A 20,394-nucleotide genomic window follows, 5' to 3' on the forward strand; every position below is an offset into this window, starting at 1 on the left:
CCCCGCATCCAGTCTGTCCAACCCCATCAGAATTTTATACCTTTCAATGAGATCCCCTCTCATTCTTCTTGAACCCATGACCTTCTGACTCAGAGGCGAGAGAGAGTGCTCCCCACTGAGCCACGGCTAACACTTGCCCTGCACATGTTTCCTTTCCGTTCTGGGTATTGAGGACACGGGTAGTTAATTTTCAGCGTTGCCGCCTCATGTAATTGTGCTCAGCTGTGGTTAGAAGGATTTGTATTTCCAGCACATTTTATGGAAAAAAAGTTTTTAAAATTAATTGATTATTTTTCTTGTGGCTGTCTTGGATGGGCACAGCTGTCTATTGTTTAAATTTTGCTTCCGCATGGGTTCTCTGAGCATGCCCCCGGGAATGCGGAGGAAGAGGCTTGTTGTTAATTACTTCCTTGAGTCGGTGTGCAGAGAAGTGGGGGGCTTCGTCGGAAATAGTTACGACGGAAAATTAACCCCGACGGGAACAATCCCGTTAGATCGGTGCTGACAGTGGAGGGGTAAAAGCAAGGCATGTGATGACACACGGTGTCCGAACCACTGTCTTGGCCAATGGGTTGGAGACAGGGCAGGACTTGTGCCAGGACTTACAGCCAACAGTTTATTTTGCATTGAACAAAGTCTGTTTACTCACCAAACAGAGTCTGTTTAAACAGTGCACAACATCAAACAGTCCATAGTATCTATTTAAACTGGGCACTACATCAAACAGTCCACAGAATCTATTTAAACCGGGCACTGCATCAAACAGTCTACAGTATCTATTTAAACCGGGCACTACATCAAACAGTCCACAGAATCTATTTAAACCACGCACTACATCAAACAGTCCACAGTATCTAAACCGCGCACTACATCAAACAGTCCACAGAATCTATTTAAACAGCGCTCCAGCAAACAGTCCACAGAATCTATTTAAAACGCACACAACAGCAAACATTCCACTACAATGTATTTGCTTCATGTGTTCTTTGCTTAAGAATTCATTACAAAATATTGCTATTCAGAACTAGTTGGTTTATTAGCAAAAGGTTTAACAATCACACTACACATTACTAGTTCATCCACCAGGCTCACAACCACCTGCCTCATTATGGATCCTCCGAACCCAACTGGCTGGGGTTTTATTGAGTCATGTGAACATCATGTGACTGGTTAAGCCACTCCCAACTCAACAGTTCAACAAATCTGCGAGCATACTCACAGGTGCATACATTACATCCACAGAATCTGTTTAAACAGCATACTGCAGCAAACAGTCAGCAGAATCTATTTAAACATCGCACTGTAGCAAACAGTCCACAGAATCTATTTAAACAGTGCACGACAGTAAACAGTCCACAGAATCTATTTAAACATCGCACGACACCAAACAGTCCACAGAATCTATTTAAACAGCACACTACAGCAAACAGTCCACAGAATCTATTTAAACATCGCACGACACCAAACAGTCCACAGAATCTATTTAAACAGCGCACTACAGCACAGTCCACAGAATCTATTTAAACATCGCACGACACCAAACAGTCCACAGAATCTATTTAAACAGCACACTGCAGCAAACAGTCCACAGAATCTATTTAAACATCGCACGACACCAAACAGTCCACAGAATCTATTTAAACAGCGCACTGCAGCAAACAGTCCACAGAATCTATTTAAACAGCGCACTGCAGCAAACAGTCCACAGAATCTATTTAAACAGCGCACTGCAGCAAACAGTCCACAGAATCTATTTAAACATCGCACGACACCAAACAGTCCACAGAATCTATTTAAACAGTGCACTGCATCAGAGTCCACAGAATCTACTTAAAAAGAGTCTCTACGAGCGACAGCAAACGAAACTCACGCAGATAAATCTCCCGATAAAAAGCCGGGTGATTTCTCCAGCAGAATGCAGTGAGTGGAGGAGAGATAAACAATACAAATTACAGGTGTGAAATCAATCCCAGTCACCTACAGCGGTGCGGTCAGGCGTGATGCGCGGGGGGGAATTACCCGGTCGCCCGGCCAGAAAGAGTGGCGTCGCTAAGCGCGGATTGGGGACACCGACACCCGACACTCCTGTGCCATTGGGCGGCGGTGGCTGCGTTGAGGCTTGCAGTCTGCCTGCACCGATTTCGAGCGACAAATGGCTGAAAGGAAGGGATTCACCGGGTGCCTGAGGGCAGGTTCAGCTGCCCTGTGGAGACAGGAGTCTGGGCTACTTGGCAATGTGCGTTAAATAGAAGGAGACCTGCCTGCAAATTGCAAAGAAATGGTCCTCGCCACGTGGCCCGACGTATCATTATGATTATCTTCTGGTTCTACGAGCCCAAGATGTACAAAATCTTAATCAATTAATAAAAGTATATTTAAATATATAAAATCTCATTGGTGCGGCAGTTGTTAAGCATTTTTCTTTAAGTTTATATTAAATTGCTGGATTAAAAAAAATCTGAAACGGACGTAGAGAATGGAAATGCACAGTCAAAGGGAAGAGAGTTTATGATTCGCAGACTAAAGGATCCTTCTGAACCCAGTGTTAACCTGTCTATTCCATTCTCGGATGCTGACTGACATAAGAACATAAGAAATAGCAGAGGTCGGCCATTTGGCCCCTCGAGCCTGGTCCGCCATTTAATAAGATCACGGCTGATTTTTAACCTCAACTCCATTTTCCCGCCCGATCCCTTGGTTCCCTGAGAGTCCCGAAAATCTATCGATCTCAGCCTTGAATATATTCAGACACTGAGCCTCCAGAGCCCTCTGGGGTAGAGAATTCCAAAGATTCACCACCCTCTGAGTGAAGAAATTCCTCCTCATCTCAGTCCTAAATGGCCGACTCCTTATTCTGAGACTGTGTGACCCCTGGCTCTAGACTCCCCAGCCCGGGGGAAACATCCTCCCTGCATCTACCCTGTCAATAGGTGCAGGAGTAGGCCATTCGGCCCTTCGAGCCTGCACCACCACTCAATAAGATCATGGCTGATCATTCCTTCAGTACCCCTTTCCTGCTTTCTCTCCATACCCCTTGATCCCCTTCACCGTAAGAGCCATATCTAACTCCGTCTTGAATATATCCAGTGAACTGGCATCAACAACTCTCTGCGGCAGGGAATTCCACAGGTTAACAACTCTCTGAGTGAAGAAGTTTCTCCTCATCTCGGTCCTAAATGGCCTACCCCTTATCCTAAGACTATGTCCCCTGGTTCTGGACTTCCCCCAACATCGGGAACATTCTTCCCGCATCTAACCTGTCCAGTCCCGTCAGAATCTTACACTCCAACCCCCTTGCAGTAAAGGACAACAGGCCATTTGCCTTCCTAATGGCTTGCTGTACCTGCATGCTATCTTTCTGTGCTTCTTGTACAAGGACACCAAATCTCTCTGAACACTAATGTTTAATAGTTTCCCACCAGGTAAGAAATATTGTTTTTCTATTCTTCCGACCAAAGTGAATAACCTGACATTTCCCTGCATTAAACTCCATCGGCCACCTTACTGCCCACTCACTTAACCTATCCATATCCCTTTGTAAAAAGAGTGACCTGCACTCCTTTGACAGCAATTTCTAAACTTATATACATTAGATTTCATTAATCCTTCAAAGATATTCTTGCAATTGCCTCTCTCCTATTGGCCTGAGCATAGGAACAGCAGGAGGCCGTTCAGCCCCTCGAGCCTGTTCCACCTGATCTGCGTCCTAACTCCATTTACCTGCTTTGGCTCCGTATCCCTGAGTAGCCTTGGCTAGTGAAAAATCTATCGATCAGAGATTTAAGATGATTAGTTGATTGTAATGACTCGAGTCTTGTTACTGTAAATGGCCTCAGGTGTAAACCTGATTCAACTTTATTCGCGCCCAAAGTAACCCGCGTGACATGGTACCCGCGATACCATGATACCAGTGACTGCACACACGCGCGTACAGCCCGATGACCTCCGACAGTGGCGCCCCCTGGTGCCTGATGACCCCAAGCATCAATACATAACACTGAGCTCGCATCGACTGCTTGATGAGAGAGAGAGGACCACACTCCCGCCACCCATTTCTGTGAGGAAGTGCTTCTTGTCTATGCTGGGTTGGAAGGTCCCCAGGTTTGATACCGAGGCAGTGTTTGGTTAACTGATCTCACCTGGCGAGGCAAGTGCTTGCCAGACTTAGCCTCAGTGCCTTGAGGTTGAGGAGGCAGTAAAGGAATCAGCTCCCGTCCTTTGCTACACCAGCACCGCCACCTTCTCACCTGCCTCCCTCCTGTCAAAGGTCTCCCAGAGACAATTCGGACAGGACACAGGGAGGCCATTTGGCCCATCGTGCCCATGCCGGCTCTTGCATTTATAAAGCACCTTTCACAATCGCTTCACAGCCAACAAAGTATTTTTGAAGTACATTTGTGGCACAGAAGGAGGCCATTCCGTCATTGAGAAAATGCTGGAGTCCATTATTAAGGAAGCAGTAGCGGTACATTTGGAAAAGCATAATTCAATCAAGCAGAGAGAGGGAGAGAGAGGGAGAGACCGAGGGAGGAAGGGAGAGAGTGGGAAGGAGAGAGAGAGAGAGAGAGGGCAAGGGAGAGAGGGAGAGGAAGGGAGGGAGAGAGCGGGAGAGGGAGAGTTAGGGAGTGGGAGGAAGATGGAGGGAGGGAGTGAGAGAAAGAGAGAGAGCAAGAGAAGGAGGGAGGGATGGAGAGCAGAGGGAGGGAGAGAGGGAGGAAGCGGGAGCGAGACAGGGAGGGAGAGAGGGAGGGAGGGAGAGAGAGGGAGAGAGTGGGAAGGAGAGGAAGTGAGATGGAGAGTGAGCAGGAGGGAGAGAGAGAGAGGGAAAGGGAGAGAGGGGGAGAGGAAGGGAGGGAGAGAGCAGGAGAGGGAGAGTTAGGAAGTGGGAGCAAGATGGAGGGAGAAGGAGGGGGAGGAAGGGAGCGAGAGATGGAGAGTGAGAGGGAGGGAGAGTTAATAAATGGTTTGTCAATGTTAGATAAATTGTGAAATGGAGCCCAAAGTAATTTCAAAATAACAATGATTTGCACTAACGTTTGTTCAGCAGAGCATCGGTATAGTCGATTCTGGAGTTAACAAAAGCATGGTTGAGGTTCACGCTTTTAGTGTTGTAGAATGTCCCGAGGCACTTCACAGGAGCATTATCAGACCAAAATTGTCACAGAGCCAAAGACAGAGACATTAGTCCAGGCGACCAAATGTTTGGTCAAACAGGTTGGTTTTGAGGAGTGTTTTAAAGGAGGAGAGCGAGGCGTGGGCGGAGCCAGGCAAGATCACGGAGGTGGGAGTAGGCAGACTTAGTGGAGTGGACACATGGGTAGCTGAGCTCCGGGTCAAGCAGGACGCGGAGGTTGCAGACAGTCTGATTCAGTCTGAGACCATGGCTAGGGAGGCGAGTGGAATCAGTGGCGAGGGGATAGATTTTGTGGTGGAGGCCAAAGACAGTGGGGCCAAAATTGCCCCTTTCCAAAAGGCTGGTTAGCCCCAGGACACCGGGGATAACTCCCACTGCTCTTCTTCGAAATAGTGGCCATGGAATCTTTTACGTCCATCTCAGAGGGCAGACAGGGCCTCGGTTTAATGTCTCATCCGAAAGGCGGCACTTCCCACAGTGCAGCGCTCCCTTAGTAATGCCCCTCCGACAGTGCAGCGCTCCCTCAGCATTGCCCCTCTGACAGTGCAGCGCTCCCTCAGTACTGCCCCTCTGACAGTGCAGCGCTCCCTCAGCACTACCCCTCCGACAGTGCGGCGCTCCCTCAGCACTGCCCCTCCGACAGTGCAGCGCTCCCTTAGTACTGCCCTCCGACAGTGCGGCACTCCCTGAGTACTGCCCTTCCGACAGTGCAGCGCTCCCTCAGTACTGCCCTTCCGACAGTGCAGCGCTCCCTCAGTACTGCCCCTCCGACAGTGCGGCACTCCCTCAGTACTGCACCTCCGACAGTGCGGCGCTCCCTCAGTACTGCCCCTCCGACAGTGCGGCGCTCCCTTAGTACTACCCCTCCGACAGTGCGGCACTCCCTCAGTACTGCCCCTCCGACAGTGCAGTGCTCCCTCAGTACTGCCCCTCCGACAGTGCAGCGCTCCCTCAGTACTGCCCCTCCTACAGTGCGCCGATCCCTCAGTACTGCCCCTCCGACAGTGCAGCGCTCCCTCAGTACTGCCCCTCCAACAGTGCGGCACTCCCTCAGTACTGTCCTGTGGCGATTAGTACAGGTGTGCCGCCCACTGAGACTCAGCTGGCACCATAGCCTACATGGGCAGAGCGCTCACTCAATCAGCGTGCAGTTGGTCCGTATCACACGGGCAATGCCCGCTACCCAGCAGTGTGCATAGTGCTTTCAGTATAAACCAATCAACTGGTTTTCAAGAAGGAACTAGACAACAGTCTTGTCAACAATGACTAAAGAACAAGAGAAACAGAGGTGGAGAAAGGTTACTGTTATACTCATAATAAATGGTCAGACCGAGTACTGTGTGTAATAAGCAAGTGTGACCTTAGCTCTTTTATTATAGTTCCAGAGTGCAGGTACCTCGTGGGTGGCCTGCTTATATACTGTGCTCCCAAGGGATGCTGGGATCCCTTGGGACTCCAACAGGTAGTGCCCTCTGGTGGACAGGTGTGATGCAGGTTACAAGGGGTTAAATACATAACAGTTACAATTTGCGATGCACTCCCTGAAAGGCCCCTATTATGTCTTCAATACTCTTATGAATGACTCCACCGGGTCTAGTAACACAGAAACATAGAAAGCAGGCCATTCGGCCCTTCGAGCCTGCACCACCATTCAATAAGATCATGGCTGATCATTCACCTCAGTACCCCTTTCCTGCTTTCTCTCCATACCCCTTGATCCACTTAGCCCTAAGGGCCACATCTAACTCCCTCTTGAATATATCCAATGAACTGGCATCAACAACTCTCTGCGGTAGAGAATTCCACAGGTTCACAACTCTCTGGGTGAAGAAGTTTCTCCTCATCTCGGTCCTAAATGGCCTACCCCTTATCCTAAGACTGTGACCCCTGGTTCTGGACTTCCCCAACATCGGGAACATTCTTCCTGCATCTAACCTGTCCAGTCCCGTCAGAATCTTATATGTTTCGATGAGATTCCCCTCTCATCCTTCTAAAGTGTATAAAGGCCCAATTGATCCAGTCTAGTGTTGTACTTGAGCTGTTGTGACCTTATTCCCACTTATTGTAACTCCAGAGTGAGGCACAAGCAGGGTGGGCCGCCTTTTATACTGGGCCCTGCACACCTATGCAGGTGACCCTCAGGTCTCCCACCGCAGTGCCCTCTGGTGGCACACCTTATGTGACCATACAGTTCGTATACATGGTCTACGGACACGCCAGCCCCTATGTAAACAGTTTTAATATTAACTTTCAAAAGTGAATTACAGCGAGATATATAAAGGGCTGGATTTTCCGGTCCTTTGCGCTTGGGGGTTTTGGTGCCCCGGAGCGGGGTGAAAGGCGGCGGCGAGATCTCCAGCGGCCCGGCGCGATCCTCGGCTCGGGTTCCGCGTCAGCGCGGAGCGGCGCTGCCCGGGGAGAGCTGCGCCGGCGTGCAACGCCTCTGGTTGCGGCAGCGGCTGGAAGTTTGCCCGCCCCGCGCGCCCGGAAGCCCGCCAGCGATGGACATCTCGGAAACCAGAACGGTCCAGCGATCCCGGTGGTGCAGAGGGACGGTAAAGCGCTCCCAAGGTAAGTGCGAGCGTTTGCGCTTTTAAGCTGTTTAGCGATTTGTGGTAGCGCGGGCAATGTTTTTGTGGGGTTTTTTTTAAGGCCTTTTTAAAAATGTCAAAATATACTTTATTCATAAAAAAATCTGTACAGTACATTCAGAGGCATTTCAATACCTTTCGCTGCGGTCAGCAATCCCATACACGATTATTTGGGTGCTGACGGCAGTTCCGTTCGTTACATTTCCTTGTTTTCCAGTTCAAGTGCAATTCGGTCCAATACGGGATACCTTGCAGTACATTCAAACAAATGACATTCCATGTGTCACTATACAGTACACGGAATGGGTGACGGTACATTTACATTTTTCTTTTCAACATGCATTTCGCAACAGACCTTGCATTGTACATGGCACTACATAGGTGTTTACAGATCATGGTGCTCCATGTACACAAAAAGTAAATTACAAATACAGCCCGAGGGAGTTTTGTGCTGATTCCTGCCCCTGGGTTTACCGTGACAGAAGGGCTTTAAACTGTGGCCCTTCCCCACCGTGCCTTTGCGGCGACTGCACCAATTTTAAGTGCCTCCCTCAGCACGTAATCCTGGATCTTGGATTGCGCCAGTCTGCAACACGCAGACGTGGACATCTCCTTGCTCTGGAAGACCAGCAAGTTTCGGCAAGACCAAAGAGCGTCTTTCACCGAGCTGATGGCCCTCCAGCAGCAGGTGATGTCTGTCTCGGTGTGTGTCCCTGGGAACAGCCCGTAGAGCACAGAGTCCTGTGTTACGGAGCTGCTCGGGATGAACCCCGACAGCAACCACTGCATCTCTTTCCAAACCTGCCTTGCGAAGGGGCAATCCTGAAGGAGATGGGTGACGTTCTCGTCCGCCCTGCAGCCGGCTCGGGGGGGCAACCCTCCTCACCGCCCAAGGCCCCCACCCCCCGCTGCTCTCGGCCCGGCACTTTAGTTTGTGACTTTCCCACCGAAAAGTGTACCACGCCTCCCTTCGCGCTGCCGCAGGGCCTAGATGCCGAAACCCCCCATCGCCAAAGCGCAAACGATTCCCGCCCTGAAAACCGAAGAGCTTAAAATCCAGACCCGTACACTTGGGGAAAAAAAATCGCAGGACTGTGGGGAAAGAACGGAGGTGTGGGACCAATCGGATCGCTCTCCTCAAAAATCCAGGACAGGCACAGTGGGCTTCAGAAGAATGAGAGGTGAGTTACGAAGGGATGTGTTTGCTTTGGAGGCAGTTCAGAGAAGGTTCACTCGGTTGATTCCGGGGATGAGGGGGTTGACGTATGAGGAAAGGTTGAGGAGGTTGGACCTCTACTCATTGGAGTTCAGAAGAATGAGAGGTGATCTTATCGAAACGTATAAGATTATGAGGGGGGCTTGACAAGGTGGATGCAGAGAGGATGTTTCCACTGATGGGGGAGACTAGAACTAGGGGGCATGGTCTTAGAATAAGGGGCCGCCCATTTAAAACTGAGATGAGGAGGAATTTCTTCTCTCAGAGGGTTGTAAATCTGTGGAATTCACTGCCTCAGAGAGCTGTGGAAGCTGGGACATTGAATATAATCAAGACAGAAATATACAGTTTCTTAACCGATAAGGGAATAAGGGGTTATGGGGATCGGGCGGGGAAGTGGACCTGAGTCTATGATCAGATCAGCCGTGATCTTATTAAATGGCGGAGCAGGCTCGAGGGCCCAGATGGCCTACTCCTGCTCCTATTTCTTGTGTTCTTATTGGCCTCCTTCTGTGCTCTTGTATGATAAGAAATGAAAATACTGAGGCTAGATGGGGCAGAAGTCTTCTCACGCCTGAAACTGTTAACTATGTTATTATCTGTCCCAGGCTTATAGAAGGTGGACGCAGACTGGGAGGATAGTTGCTGGTGAACCAAAGCTAGGCATCCTTATGGCAGAGACAGAGAGAAGCATTAGGTGGATGCAACCAGGTCCATGCAGTGTTATGACTCGGGCCCTCTCCCAATACATTTTACTCCTGCTTAACACAACCGTTAGCTTCCATCGACAAGTCTGGCAGGAGATAGGACCTACAGGTGAAGAATGGACCTTTTTACTCATTTGGTACACACTGGAAGGAGTTCCGAGTGGAGCGCTTGCTTGGGGCGTCTCATGTCGGGCATGTGGACAATGTGCCCCGCTCAACGCAGCAGGTTGACTGTGGTTGGTGTTTCGATGCTGGGGCTGTTGGCCTGCTTGGGAACACTGACGTTGGTGCGTCTGTCCTCCCGGGGGATTTACAGGATCTTGCGGAGACAGCGCTGGTGGTATTTCTCCAGCGACTTGAGGTGTCTGCTGTACATGGTCCATGTCTCCGAGCCAAACAGGAGGGCGGGTATCACTACAGCCCTGTAGACCATAAGTTTGGTGCCAGATTTGAGGACCTGGTCTTCAAACACACTCTTCCTCAGACACGGCAAGTGAGCCCCAGGTGGGCAGAGGAAACATTTCAAGGACACCCTCAAAGCTTCCTTGATAAAGTGCAACATCCCCACCGACACCTGGGAGTCCCTGGCCAAAGATCACCCTAAGTGGAGGAAGAGCATCCGGGAGGGGGCTGAGCACCTCGGGTCTCGTCGCCGAGAGCATGCAGAAACCAAGCGCAGGCAGCGGAAGGAGCGTGCGGCAAACCAGACTCCCCACCCACCTTTTCCCTTAACGACTATCTGTCCCACTGTGACAGAGACTGTAATTCCCGTATTGGACTGTTCAGCCACCTGAGAACTCACTTTTAGAGTGGAAGCAAGTCTTCCTCGATTCCGAGGGACTGCCTATGATGATACACTGGAAAAATATAGGATAGCACTGCATATTCCTACTGTCTCTGACTGACATAAACACCACACTGACTGACTATTGGTACAGGCTAACTCGTATTTATTAAGAGGTAAGATTATACAGAAGCAAAAGCAAAGCAATAGATTAGATAAAAATACAGTATTTGACTGATTCCAAGCAATAATTGCTCTACATTCTCTTCAATAACTTTGGATAATGCGTATGTGTTGAAAAGCTTTACATGAGAGACGACCCCCCTCCCCCTCCCCCCAAGGAGTCCTTCAATTGCCTTCAACTTGAATAGTGATAGAGCAGGGAAGTGGAGGGGTGCCCTCGCATCTCTGCTCACACCTCATTCGTGCTTTTCACATCCAGGCTGGCTTAAAGCAACATAAGCAGGTATCGTACACAAATAGTCAAGTCTGCTTCACTCTGAAACAACAATCTGTCGGGTTTTTTTCCTTAGAGGCTCCGTGGGAGTCTCCTCCCCTCTCTCGATTGAAAGTGGATAATGTACAAGTTATTAAAAACGTGCATTTATTAAGTTAGCAAGTATCGGTTCAAAGTTCACATGAGAAATTTCTGGTTTCCATATTTACGAAGGGATGTGCTTGCTTTGGAGGCAGTTCAGAGAAGGTTCACTCGGTTTTTTCCAGGGATGAGGGGGTTGACTCATGAGGAAAGGTTGAGGAGGTTGGGCCTCTACTCATTGGAATTCAGAAGAATGAGAGGTGATCTTATCGAAACGTATAAGATTATGACAAGGGGCTTGACAAGGTGGATGCAGAGAGGATGTTTCCACCGATGGGGGAGACTAGAACTAGAGGGCATGATCTTAGAATAAGGGACCGCCCATTTAAAACTGAGATGAGGAGGGTTGTAAATCTGTGGAATTCGCTGCCTCAGAGAGCTGTGGAGGCTGGGACATTAAATAAATTTAAGACAGAAATAGACAGTTTCTTAAATGATAATGGATAAGGGGTTATGGGGAGCGGGCGGGGAAATGGACCTGAGTCCATGATCGGATCAGCCATGATCGTATTAAATGGTGGAGCAGGCTCGAGGGGCCGTATGGCCTACTCCTGCTCCTATTTCTTGTGTTCTTATAAGAAATTTCTGGCTTGCAAGCTATAATTTCTTGCTGAACCGCTATTCCAAGAACCCCAATGGTCACAGCGCTGCTCTCTCCATTTTCCGACCAGGAGCCCCATTTACAAAGATGGCGGAGCCAGTGACTGAGGCTTGTTGCTGTAGTTGATAGGGACATGGAGGGAGAAAGGGAGGGGGGGGGGGAATTTGAACCTCAGTCAGGTCCCTCTGGCTGAGAGAAGGACTAGTAAAGATAAGACCGAGAGGTGACCTGATCGAGACTCGGAAGGGATTCGATAGGGGAGACGTGGCTGAGATGTTTCCACGTGGGGAAGTCCAAATTAAGGGCCCATAAATATAACCAAGTCATTTATAACTCCAATAGCGAACTCAGAAGAAATCTCTTTACTCAGAGAGTGAATTTGGAACTTGCTACTACAGGGAGTGTTTGAAGCAAATAGCACAGATGCATTTAAGGTGGAAGCTAGATAAACACATGAGGGAGAAAGGAACAGAAGGATATGGTGATGGGGTGAGATGGAGAGGGGTGGGAGGAGGTTCGTGTGGAGCACGGAGCGGTGGGGTCCGATGGCCTCTTCCCCAGTTATTGGCAGTCCAGCCCATTACTTAAACTTTCTCACTCTCTACCCTCAAGGGGGTCACAGGGAGATGAACAAACTCATTGGGCGATGTGGGTGAATGGCTAAAAAGAAAGACTTGCATTTATATAGCGCCTTTCATGGCCACCGGATGTCCCAAAGTGGCTTTGCGGCCAATGACGTACTTTTGGAGTGTAGTCAATGTTGTAATGTGGGAAACGGCAATTTGCGCACAGCAAGCTCCCACAAACAGCAATGTGATAATGACCCAGATAATCTGTTTTTTTAATGATGGCTAAATATTGAGGGATAAATATTGGCCCCAGGACAACTCCCCCTGCTCTTCTTCGAAATAGTGCCCATGGGATCTTTTATGTCCACCTAAGAGAGCAGACGGGGCCTCGGTTTAATGTCTCATCCAAAAGACAGCACGGCGCTCCCTCAGTACTGCACTGGGAGTGTCAGCCAAGATTGATGCGCTTAAGTCCCTGGAGTGGGACACGAACCCACAACCTTCTGGCTCAGAGGCGAGGGTGCAGCTCACTGAGCCACAGCTGACAGCAAAGCAACTGAACTGAAGCAAGAGGTTGACTCCAAGGACAGCGCCATCTTGAGGATGGGCTGAACCATTTCACTTACGCACGCACGCAAACATGCACACTGCACACAGCACACATGCTACACATGTAAACACAGCAACATAGGCATACTAACACATAGACACATGTACAATTAAACACATTCAAACACACGACACCTGCGCAAATACACATAAACACGCACACACTTGTGTGCACACAATACACGCAGATACACATATACACGCGTGCGCATGGACTTGCACACATTTAAGGCCGAAGAAATCTGGAACCTTCCACCAAAGAGCTGTGGGTGCTGGGGGGGTCAGTTGAAATCTTCAAGGCTGAGATCAATAGGATTTTGCTGGGTAACGGTATCAGGGGATGTGGGAGGAAGGCGGACAAATGTAGTTGAGGCACTGATGGTCCATGATCCAATTCAATGGGGAACAGGATCAAGGGATTCAACGGCCTCCTGCTCCTATTATAAGTATCTGTGGCGTCTCTCTCTCTCTCTCTGTCACTGACTGACTCTTCCATCTCTCACGCGCTCTGCTACCTACAGACCTCATAACCAACCAGCTTTTATAAGAACATAAGAAATAGGATCAGGAGTCGGCCATTCGGCCCCTCGAGCCTGCTCCGCCATTCAATAAGATCATGGCTGATCCGATCATGGACTCAGCTCCACTTCCCTGCCCGCTCCCCGTAACCCCTTATCGTTTATATTAGAAAAGCTACCTCGAGAATAGCAATTCACTTTTTTTTTAAATGTCTGCAAGCCTCTCCCTTTCCCTATCCCCTTACTGTGTGTACCCATGGTCTTCTAACTTGAGGAAGGACATTCTTGCTATTGAGGGAGTGCAGCGAAGGTTCACCAGACTGATTCTCGGGATGGCGGGACTGACATATCAAGAAAGACTGGATCAACTGGGCTTGTGTTCACTGGAGTTCAGAAGAATGAGAGGGGGATCTCATAGAAACGTTTAAAATTCTGACGGGTTTGGACAGGTTAGATGCAGAATGAATGTTCCCAATGTTGGGGAAGTCCAGAACCAGGGGTCACAGTCTAAGGGTAAGGGGTAAGCCATTTAGGACCGAGATGAGGAGAAACTTCTTCACCCAGAGAGTGGTGAACCTGTGGAATTCTCTACCACAGGAAGTTGTTGAGGCCAATTCACTAAATATATTCAAAAAGGAGTTAGATGTAGTCCTTACTACTAGGGGGATCAAGGGGTATGGTGAGAAAGCAGGAATGGGGTACTGAAGTTGCATGTTCAGCCATGAACTCATTGAATGGCGGTGCAGGCTCGAAGGGCCGAATGGCCTACTCCTGCACCTATTTTCTATGTTTCTATGTTTCTCTCTCTCCCTTTCCCTATCCCCTTACCCTGTGCACCCATGTCCTCTCTCTCTCCCTTTCCCTATCCCCCCTTACCCTGTGTATCCATGTCCTCTTATCTCTCTCCGTTAAAAAAATCCACCCACAGGCATCTTCCACCCCCTCAACTGAAGTTCAGGACTGGAACATCGGGTCCTTCCTTGAAACATCTGTGAACTTGTGGAAGCAAGTCATCCTCGTTCGAGAGACCTGAGTCCATGATCGGATCAGCCACGATCTTATTGAATGGCGGAGCGGGCTCGAGGGGCCGTATGGCCTACTCCTGCTCCTATTTCTTATGTTATAAGAAATTTCTGGCTTGCAAGCTATAAGTTCTTGCTGGCCCGCTATTCCAAGAACCCCAATGGTCACAGTGCTGCTCTCTCCATTTTCTAAATGTGGGAATTAGCCGCAGAGCTGCTTCCGAACAGGAGCCCCATTTACAAAGATGGCGGAGCCAGTAACTGAGGCTTGTTGCTTTAGTAGATAGGGACACGGAGCGAGATGGGGATGGGGGGAGGGGATTTGAACCTCAGTCAGTTCCCTCTGGCTGAAAGAAGAGCCAGAAAAGGGAAGAGAGAGATGATCTCTCTCCATTTCCCTGTCCCCCTTTTCCCGTGTACCCATGTCCTATCTCTCTCCCTTTCCCCATTTCCCTTGTGTTGTGTACTTCTGAGCCTCTCGACTTCCTCTGGCAGCGTGTTGTGGGCGAGTGGCGATTGGTTGCCCTGGGAACCAACAGGAAGAGAGCTCAGAGGCCGCAGGGGCCAGGGAGCAGCGTGTTCTGCAACCAATCGCGGGCCTCGAGAGGTGGATCCTGAGTCAGCCAGTCAGGTCTGTGTATCTGGCCACTCCCGAAAAACCTTCTGGAGAGTTAACAGAAAGCAATGCACATTGAGAAATCGCCACTGAAAGACGTCTTTGTTTTTCATCGAAGTTTTTGGAGGGAGTCAAGAATACTTTAGAGGGACGTGATCGGGGCCCAGGAGAGGCGCGAGTTCGGGGCCCAGGAGAGGCGCAAGTTCGGGGCCCAGAAGAGCCGAGGGCCCAGGGGCAGCACGGGCCCAGCCCACACTGTGCGATGTGTGTGCGCACTAGGTCCGTGCAGCAGAGCAGTTCTCCAGTCGTCCTGGTTAACCCTTACCACTGGACCAAGACCTCGCTCTGTCAAGCCCCGTGTGGTGGCTGGTGTGCAACGGTCACCCCACGTTAAAAAAATCCACCCACAGGCATCTTCCACCCTTCAGGATGTAGTTCGGGATCTGGAATATTAGGTCCTTCATTGAAACACCTGAGAACTTTTTGGCATGGAAGCAAGTCATCCTCGACTCGAGGGACCTCCTATGATGATGATGTACCCATGAATTCCTATCTCTCTCCCTTTCCCTATCCCTCTTACCGTGTGTAGCAATGTCCTCCTCTCTCTCTCCCTTTCCCCATTCCCCTTACCCCGTGTACCCATGTCCTAGCTGTCATATACGTAGACCATGTATACTAACTGTATGGTCACATAAGGTGTGCCACCAGAGGGCACTGCAGTGGGAGACCTGAGGGTGACCTGCATAGGTGTGCAGGGCCCAGTATAAAAGGCTGCCCACCATGCTTGTGTCTCACTCTGGAGTTACAATAAATGGGACTAAGGTCACAACAGCTCAAGTACAATACTAGACCTCGTGGAGTCATTCGTAAGAGTATTAAAGACATAACACTATCTCTCTCCCTTTCCTTTTTCCCCTTACCCCATGTACCCATGACCTATCTCTCTCCCTTTCCCCATTCCCCTTACCCCGTGTACCCATGTCCTATCTCTCTCCCTTTCCCCATTCCCCTTACCCCGTGTACCCATGTCCTATCTCTTCCCCCTTTCCCCATTCCCCTTACTCCGTGTACCCATGTCCTATCTCTCTCCCTTTCTCCATTCCCCTTACCCCGTGTACCCATGACCTATCTCTCTCCCTTTCCCCATTTCCCCTTACTCCGTGTACCCATGTCCTATCTCTTCCCCCTTTCCCCTTTCCCCTTACCCCGTGTACCCATGACCTATCTCTCTCCCTTTCCCCATTCCCCTTACCCCATGTACCCATGTCCTATCTCTCCCCCTTTCCCCATTCCCCTTATCCCATGTACCCATGTCCTATCTCTCCCTTTTTCCCCATTCCCCTTACCCCGTGTACCCATGAATTCCTACCCCTCTTCCCTTCGCGGTTCATCTTACCCTGCGTGCCCATAATCTCGCCCCCTTTCCCGATCCCTGTTACCCTGTGCATCATGCCCTCCCATTCCTCACTCTTTCCCTATTCCTCCAACCACAATCCACTCTTAAACCGGGACCCCCTTGCCCACTGGAAGTCCGATATTCACCACCGAAAGCTGCGGCCTGGGGCTTGAACCTTCCCCTCCCACCATCTGTGGCTCAAAGGCCGCAAGGGAGAATCGCTGCCATCCCCACCATCTCAGCCAACGACTCCCAGCTCCCAAAGGGGCATAACGGAGAGCACCAGAGTAGGAGGAGGTGGGGGGGTAAAAAAAAGCAGAAAACGAGAGAAAGTGAAACGGAAGCAAAGGAGGAGAGAAGCCAAAGGAGAAGCGAGACAGGGAGAGGAGCGGACGAGGAGCGAGGCAGCCAAACGGAAACGAGAGAGTGAACGGATTCCTCGATGAGCAATGCCACGGGACATCCACTAGCGAGTGTAGCACAAGCCACTGCGCGGGACTGGGGAGCGTTAAGTGAATTGGCGGGGCTCTGACTGGAATCCAGATAAAGCCCTGCACTTATTTTTGGGCTTTATTTAATAAAAGAAAGACTTGCATTTATATAGCGCCTTTCACGGCCTAAGGACGCCCCAAAGCGCTTTACCCCCCGATAAAGTCTTTTTTTCTAAGTGTAGTCACTGTCGTGAAGTAGGAATGAAATGCAGAGAGGAAACAGGAGAGACGGCAAACCCAACTACGATCACAAGGCCGTTGCAAATTGCTAAAATCTACAGGGCAAGCATCGGGAGCTGCATTGTCCCCATGTCCAGCCCGAGTGTTTACAATCCTTCATCCTATAACAAAGCACAGGGAGAGGTTACAATGAGCGAGAGTTAAACGGGAACATTTTGAGTGGCGTAAGCTGAAACATTAACTTTGGCACACACGGAGGGGGCAGGGCTTGTTCTCAAACATTCCCACCATCATAGGCAGTCCCTCGGAATCGAGGAAGACTTGCTTTCACTCTAAAAGTGAGTTCTCAGGTGACTGAACCGTCCAATATGAGAAACACAGTCCCTGTCACAGGTGGGACAGACAGTGGTTGAGGGGAAGGACTGGTTTGCCACACGCTCCTTCCGCTGCCTGCGCTTGCTTTCTGCACGCTCTCGGCGACGAGACTCAAGGTGCTCAGCGCCCTCCCGGATGCACTTCCTCCACTTAGGGCGGACTGGTCTTTGGCCAGGGACTCCCAGGTGTCGGTGGGGATGTTGCACTTTATCAAGGGAGGCTTTGAGGGTGGTCCCTTGTAACGTTTCCTCTGGGGCTCGCTTGCCGTGAAGGAGTTCCGAGTAGAGCGCTTGCTTTGGGAGTCTCGTGTCGGGGCATGCGGACAATGTGGTCCGCCCAGCGGAGCTGGTCGAGTGTGGTCAGTGCTTCGATGCTGGGGATGTTGGCCTGGTTGAGGACGCTAACGTTGGTGCGTCTGTCCTCCCAGAGGATTTGCAGGATCTTGGGGAGACATCGTTGGTGGTATATCTCCAGCGACTTGAGGTGTCTACTGTACATGGTCCATGTCTCTGAGCCATACAGGAGGGCGGGTATCACTACAGCCCTGTAGACCATGAGCTTGCCGGCGGATTTGAGGGCCTGGTCTTCAAACACTCTTTTCCTCAGGCAGCCGAAGGCTGCACTGGCGCACTGGAGGCGGTGTTGGATCTCGTCGTTGATGTCTGTTATCAAACGTTCCCATAGGAAGCGTCTCACACCTAGACTCCCCTCAGGATTCAACAACAACGTAGTAAAACGTCTCAAGGCGCTTCACAGGAGTGCTATAAGACAAAACAAATAAATTTGACACTGAGCCACAGAAGAAGATATTACAGCAGGTGACCAAAAGCTGGGTCAAAGAGGTCGGTTTTAAGGAGCGTCTTAAAGGAGGAAAGAGAGGGGGAGAGGTTTAGGGAGGGAGTTCCAGAGCTTGGGGCCCAGGCAACAGAAGGCACGGCCACCGATGGTTGAGCGATTATAATCAGGGATGCTCAGGAGGGCAGAATTAGAGGAGCGCAGATATCTCGGGGGGTCGTGGGACTGGAGGAGATTACAGAGATAGGGAGGACCATGGAGGGATTTGTAAACAAGGATGAAAATTTTGAAATCGAGGCGTTGCTTAACCGGGAGCCAATGTAGGTCAGCGAGCACAGGGGGGTGATGGGTGAGCGGGACTCGGTGCGAGTTAGGACACGGGGCAGTGAGCACAGGGGGTGATGGGTGAGCGGGACTCGGTGTGAGTTAGGACACGGGACAGCGAGCACAGGGGGTGATGGGTGAGCGGGACTCGGTGTGAGTTAGGACATGGGACAGCGAGCACAGGGGGTGATGGGTGAGCGGGACTCGGTGCGAGTTAGGACACGGGACAGCGAGCACAGGGGGTGATGGGTGAGCGGGACTCGGTGCGAGTTAGGACACGGGGCAGTGAGCACAGGGGGTGATGGGTGAGCGGGACTCGGTGCGAGTTAGGACATGGGGCAGTGAGCACAGGGGGTGATGGGTGAGCGGGACTCGGTGTGAGTTAGGACACAGGGCAGCGAGCACAGGGGGTGATGGGCGAGCGGGACTCGTGTGAGTTAGGACACGGGGCAGTGAGCACAGGGGGTGATGGGTGAGCGGGACTCCGTGCGAGTTAGGACACGGGGCAGTGAGCACAGCGGGTGATGGGTGAGCGGGACTCGGTGCGAGTTAGGCCACGGGGCAGTGAGCACAGGGGGTGATGGGTGAGCGGGACTCCGTGCGAGTTAGGGCATGGGGCAGCCAAGTTTTGGATCACCTCTAGTTTACGTGGGATAGAATGCAAACGTTTGAGTCACTGAGATCTGCAGGATGACCCTCATCTGTACATTTTATTGTAAAAAAAAACTACAACGAATGAAATTAAGAAGCTGATGTCAAGTATTTTTCATCCTGTCGTTCTAAAACTCGAGCTACTCTGCCTCAGGAAGTGTGGGCAGACTTGCCTCTTCAAGGGATATGGGGATTGGGCGGGAAAGTGGAGTTGAGGTCGATGATCGGCCGTGATCTCATTGAATGGCGGAGCAGGCTCAAGGGGCCGAATGGCCGACTCTGGCTCCTATTTCTGATGTTCCTGTGTCTGGGCCAATTAGATTGCCCGGGAACAGCACTTCGAGGGAAATCTGACGGGTTTCCCTCGAGAGCGAGCATTCAACGAAATCTTCATCATAGGGAGTCCCTCGGGATCGAGGAAGACTTGCTTCCACTCCTGAAGTGAGTTCTCAGGTGGCTGAACAGTCCACTACGAGAGCCACAGTCCCTGTCACAGGTGGGACAGACAGTGGTTGAGGGAAGGGGTGGGTGGGACTGGTTTGCCGCACGCTCCTTCCGCTGCCTGCGCTTGCTTTCTGCACGCTCTCGGCGACGAGACTCGAGGTGCTCAGCGCCCTCCCGGATGCACTTCCCCCACTTAGGGCGGACTGGTCTTTGGCCCAGGGTACTCCCAGGTGCCGGTGGGGATGTTGCACTTTATCAGGGAGGTTTTGAGGGTGGTCCCTTGTAACGTTTCCTCTGCCCACCTGGGGCTCGTTTGCCGTGAAGGAGTTCCGAGTAGAGCGCTTGCTTTGGGGAGTCTCGTGTCGGGGGCATGTGGACAATGTGGCCCCGCCCAGCGGAGCTGGTCGAGTGTGGTCAGTGCTTCGATGCTGGGGATGTTGGCCTGGTCGAGGACGCTAACGTTGGTGCATCTGTCCTTCCCAGGGGGAAATAGAAATATAAAGAGAAGCTTGGAAAATGTGGACTGTTTTGGCCCTTACGGCCAAAGGGATCGGGGTTATGGAGGGAAAGCAGGAAAGGGGTACTGAGGGAATGATCAACCATGATCTTATTGAATGGTGGTGCAGGCTCGAAAGGCTGAATGGCCTACTCCTGCACCTAATTTCTATGTTTCTATATTTTAGTCCCATGAGCTTCTTGTAATTGTTGGGAGATGAGGGCAGTGGGAGCAGGTGGGAGAGGGAGTTACAGTTGGTGCTGGAGAAGAGGAACCT

General features: G+C 50.8%; 1 protein-coding gene across 1 annotated transcript in view; it reads right to left on the reverse strand.

Moving 5' to 3' along the window:
• Nucleotides 1–6,374: 6,374 nt before the first annotated feature.
• Nucleotides 6,375–20,394, reverse strand: part of tm4sf5 (transmembrane 4 L six family member 5) — a 29,858-nt gene continuing 15,838 nt past the window's right edge. Inside the window, exons 5-6 of the mRNA XM_070863321.1 lie at nucleotides 14,817–14,874; nucleotides 6,375–6,400 (exon numbers count right to left, since the gene is read on the reverse strand). Of these exons, the coding sequence (XP_070719422.1) occupies nucleotides 6,375–6,400; nucleotides 14,817–14,874 (84 nt within the window). The remainder of the gene's footprint in view (nucleotides 6,401–14,816; nucleotides 14,875–20,394) is intronic.

This window comes from Pristiophorus japonicus, chromosome 20 (assembly GCF_044704955.1).
Source record: "Pristiophorus japonicus isolate sPriJap1 chromosome 20, sPriJap1.hap1, whole genome shotgun sequence".
In the NCBI taxonomy this organism is placed as follows: Eukaryota; Metazoa; Chordata; class Chondrichthyes; family Pristiophoridae; genus Pristiophorus; species Pristiophorus japonicus.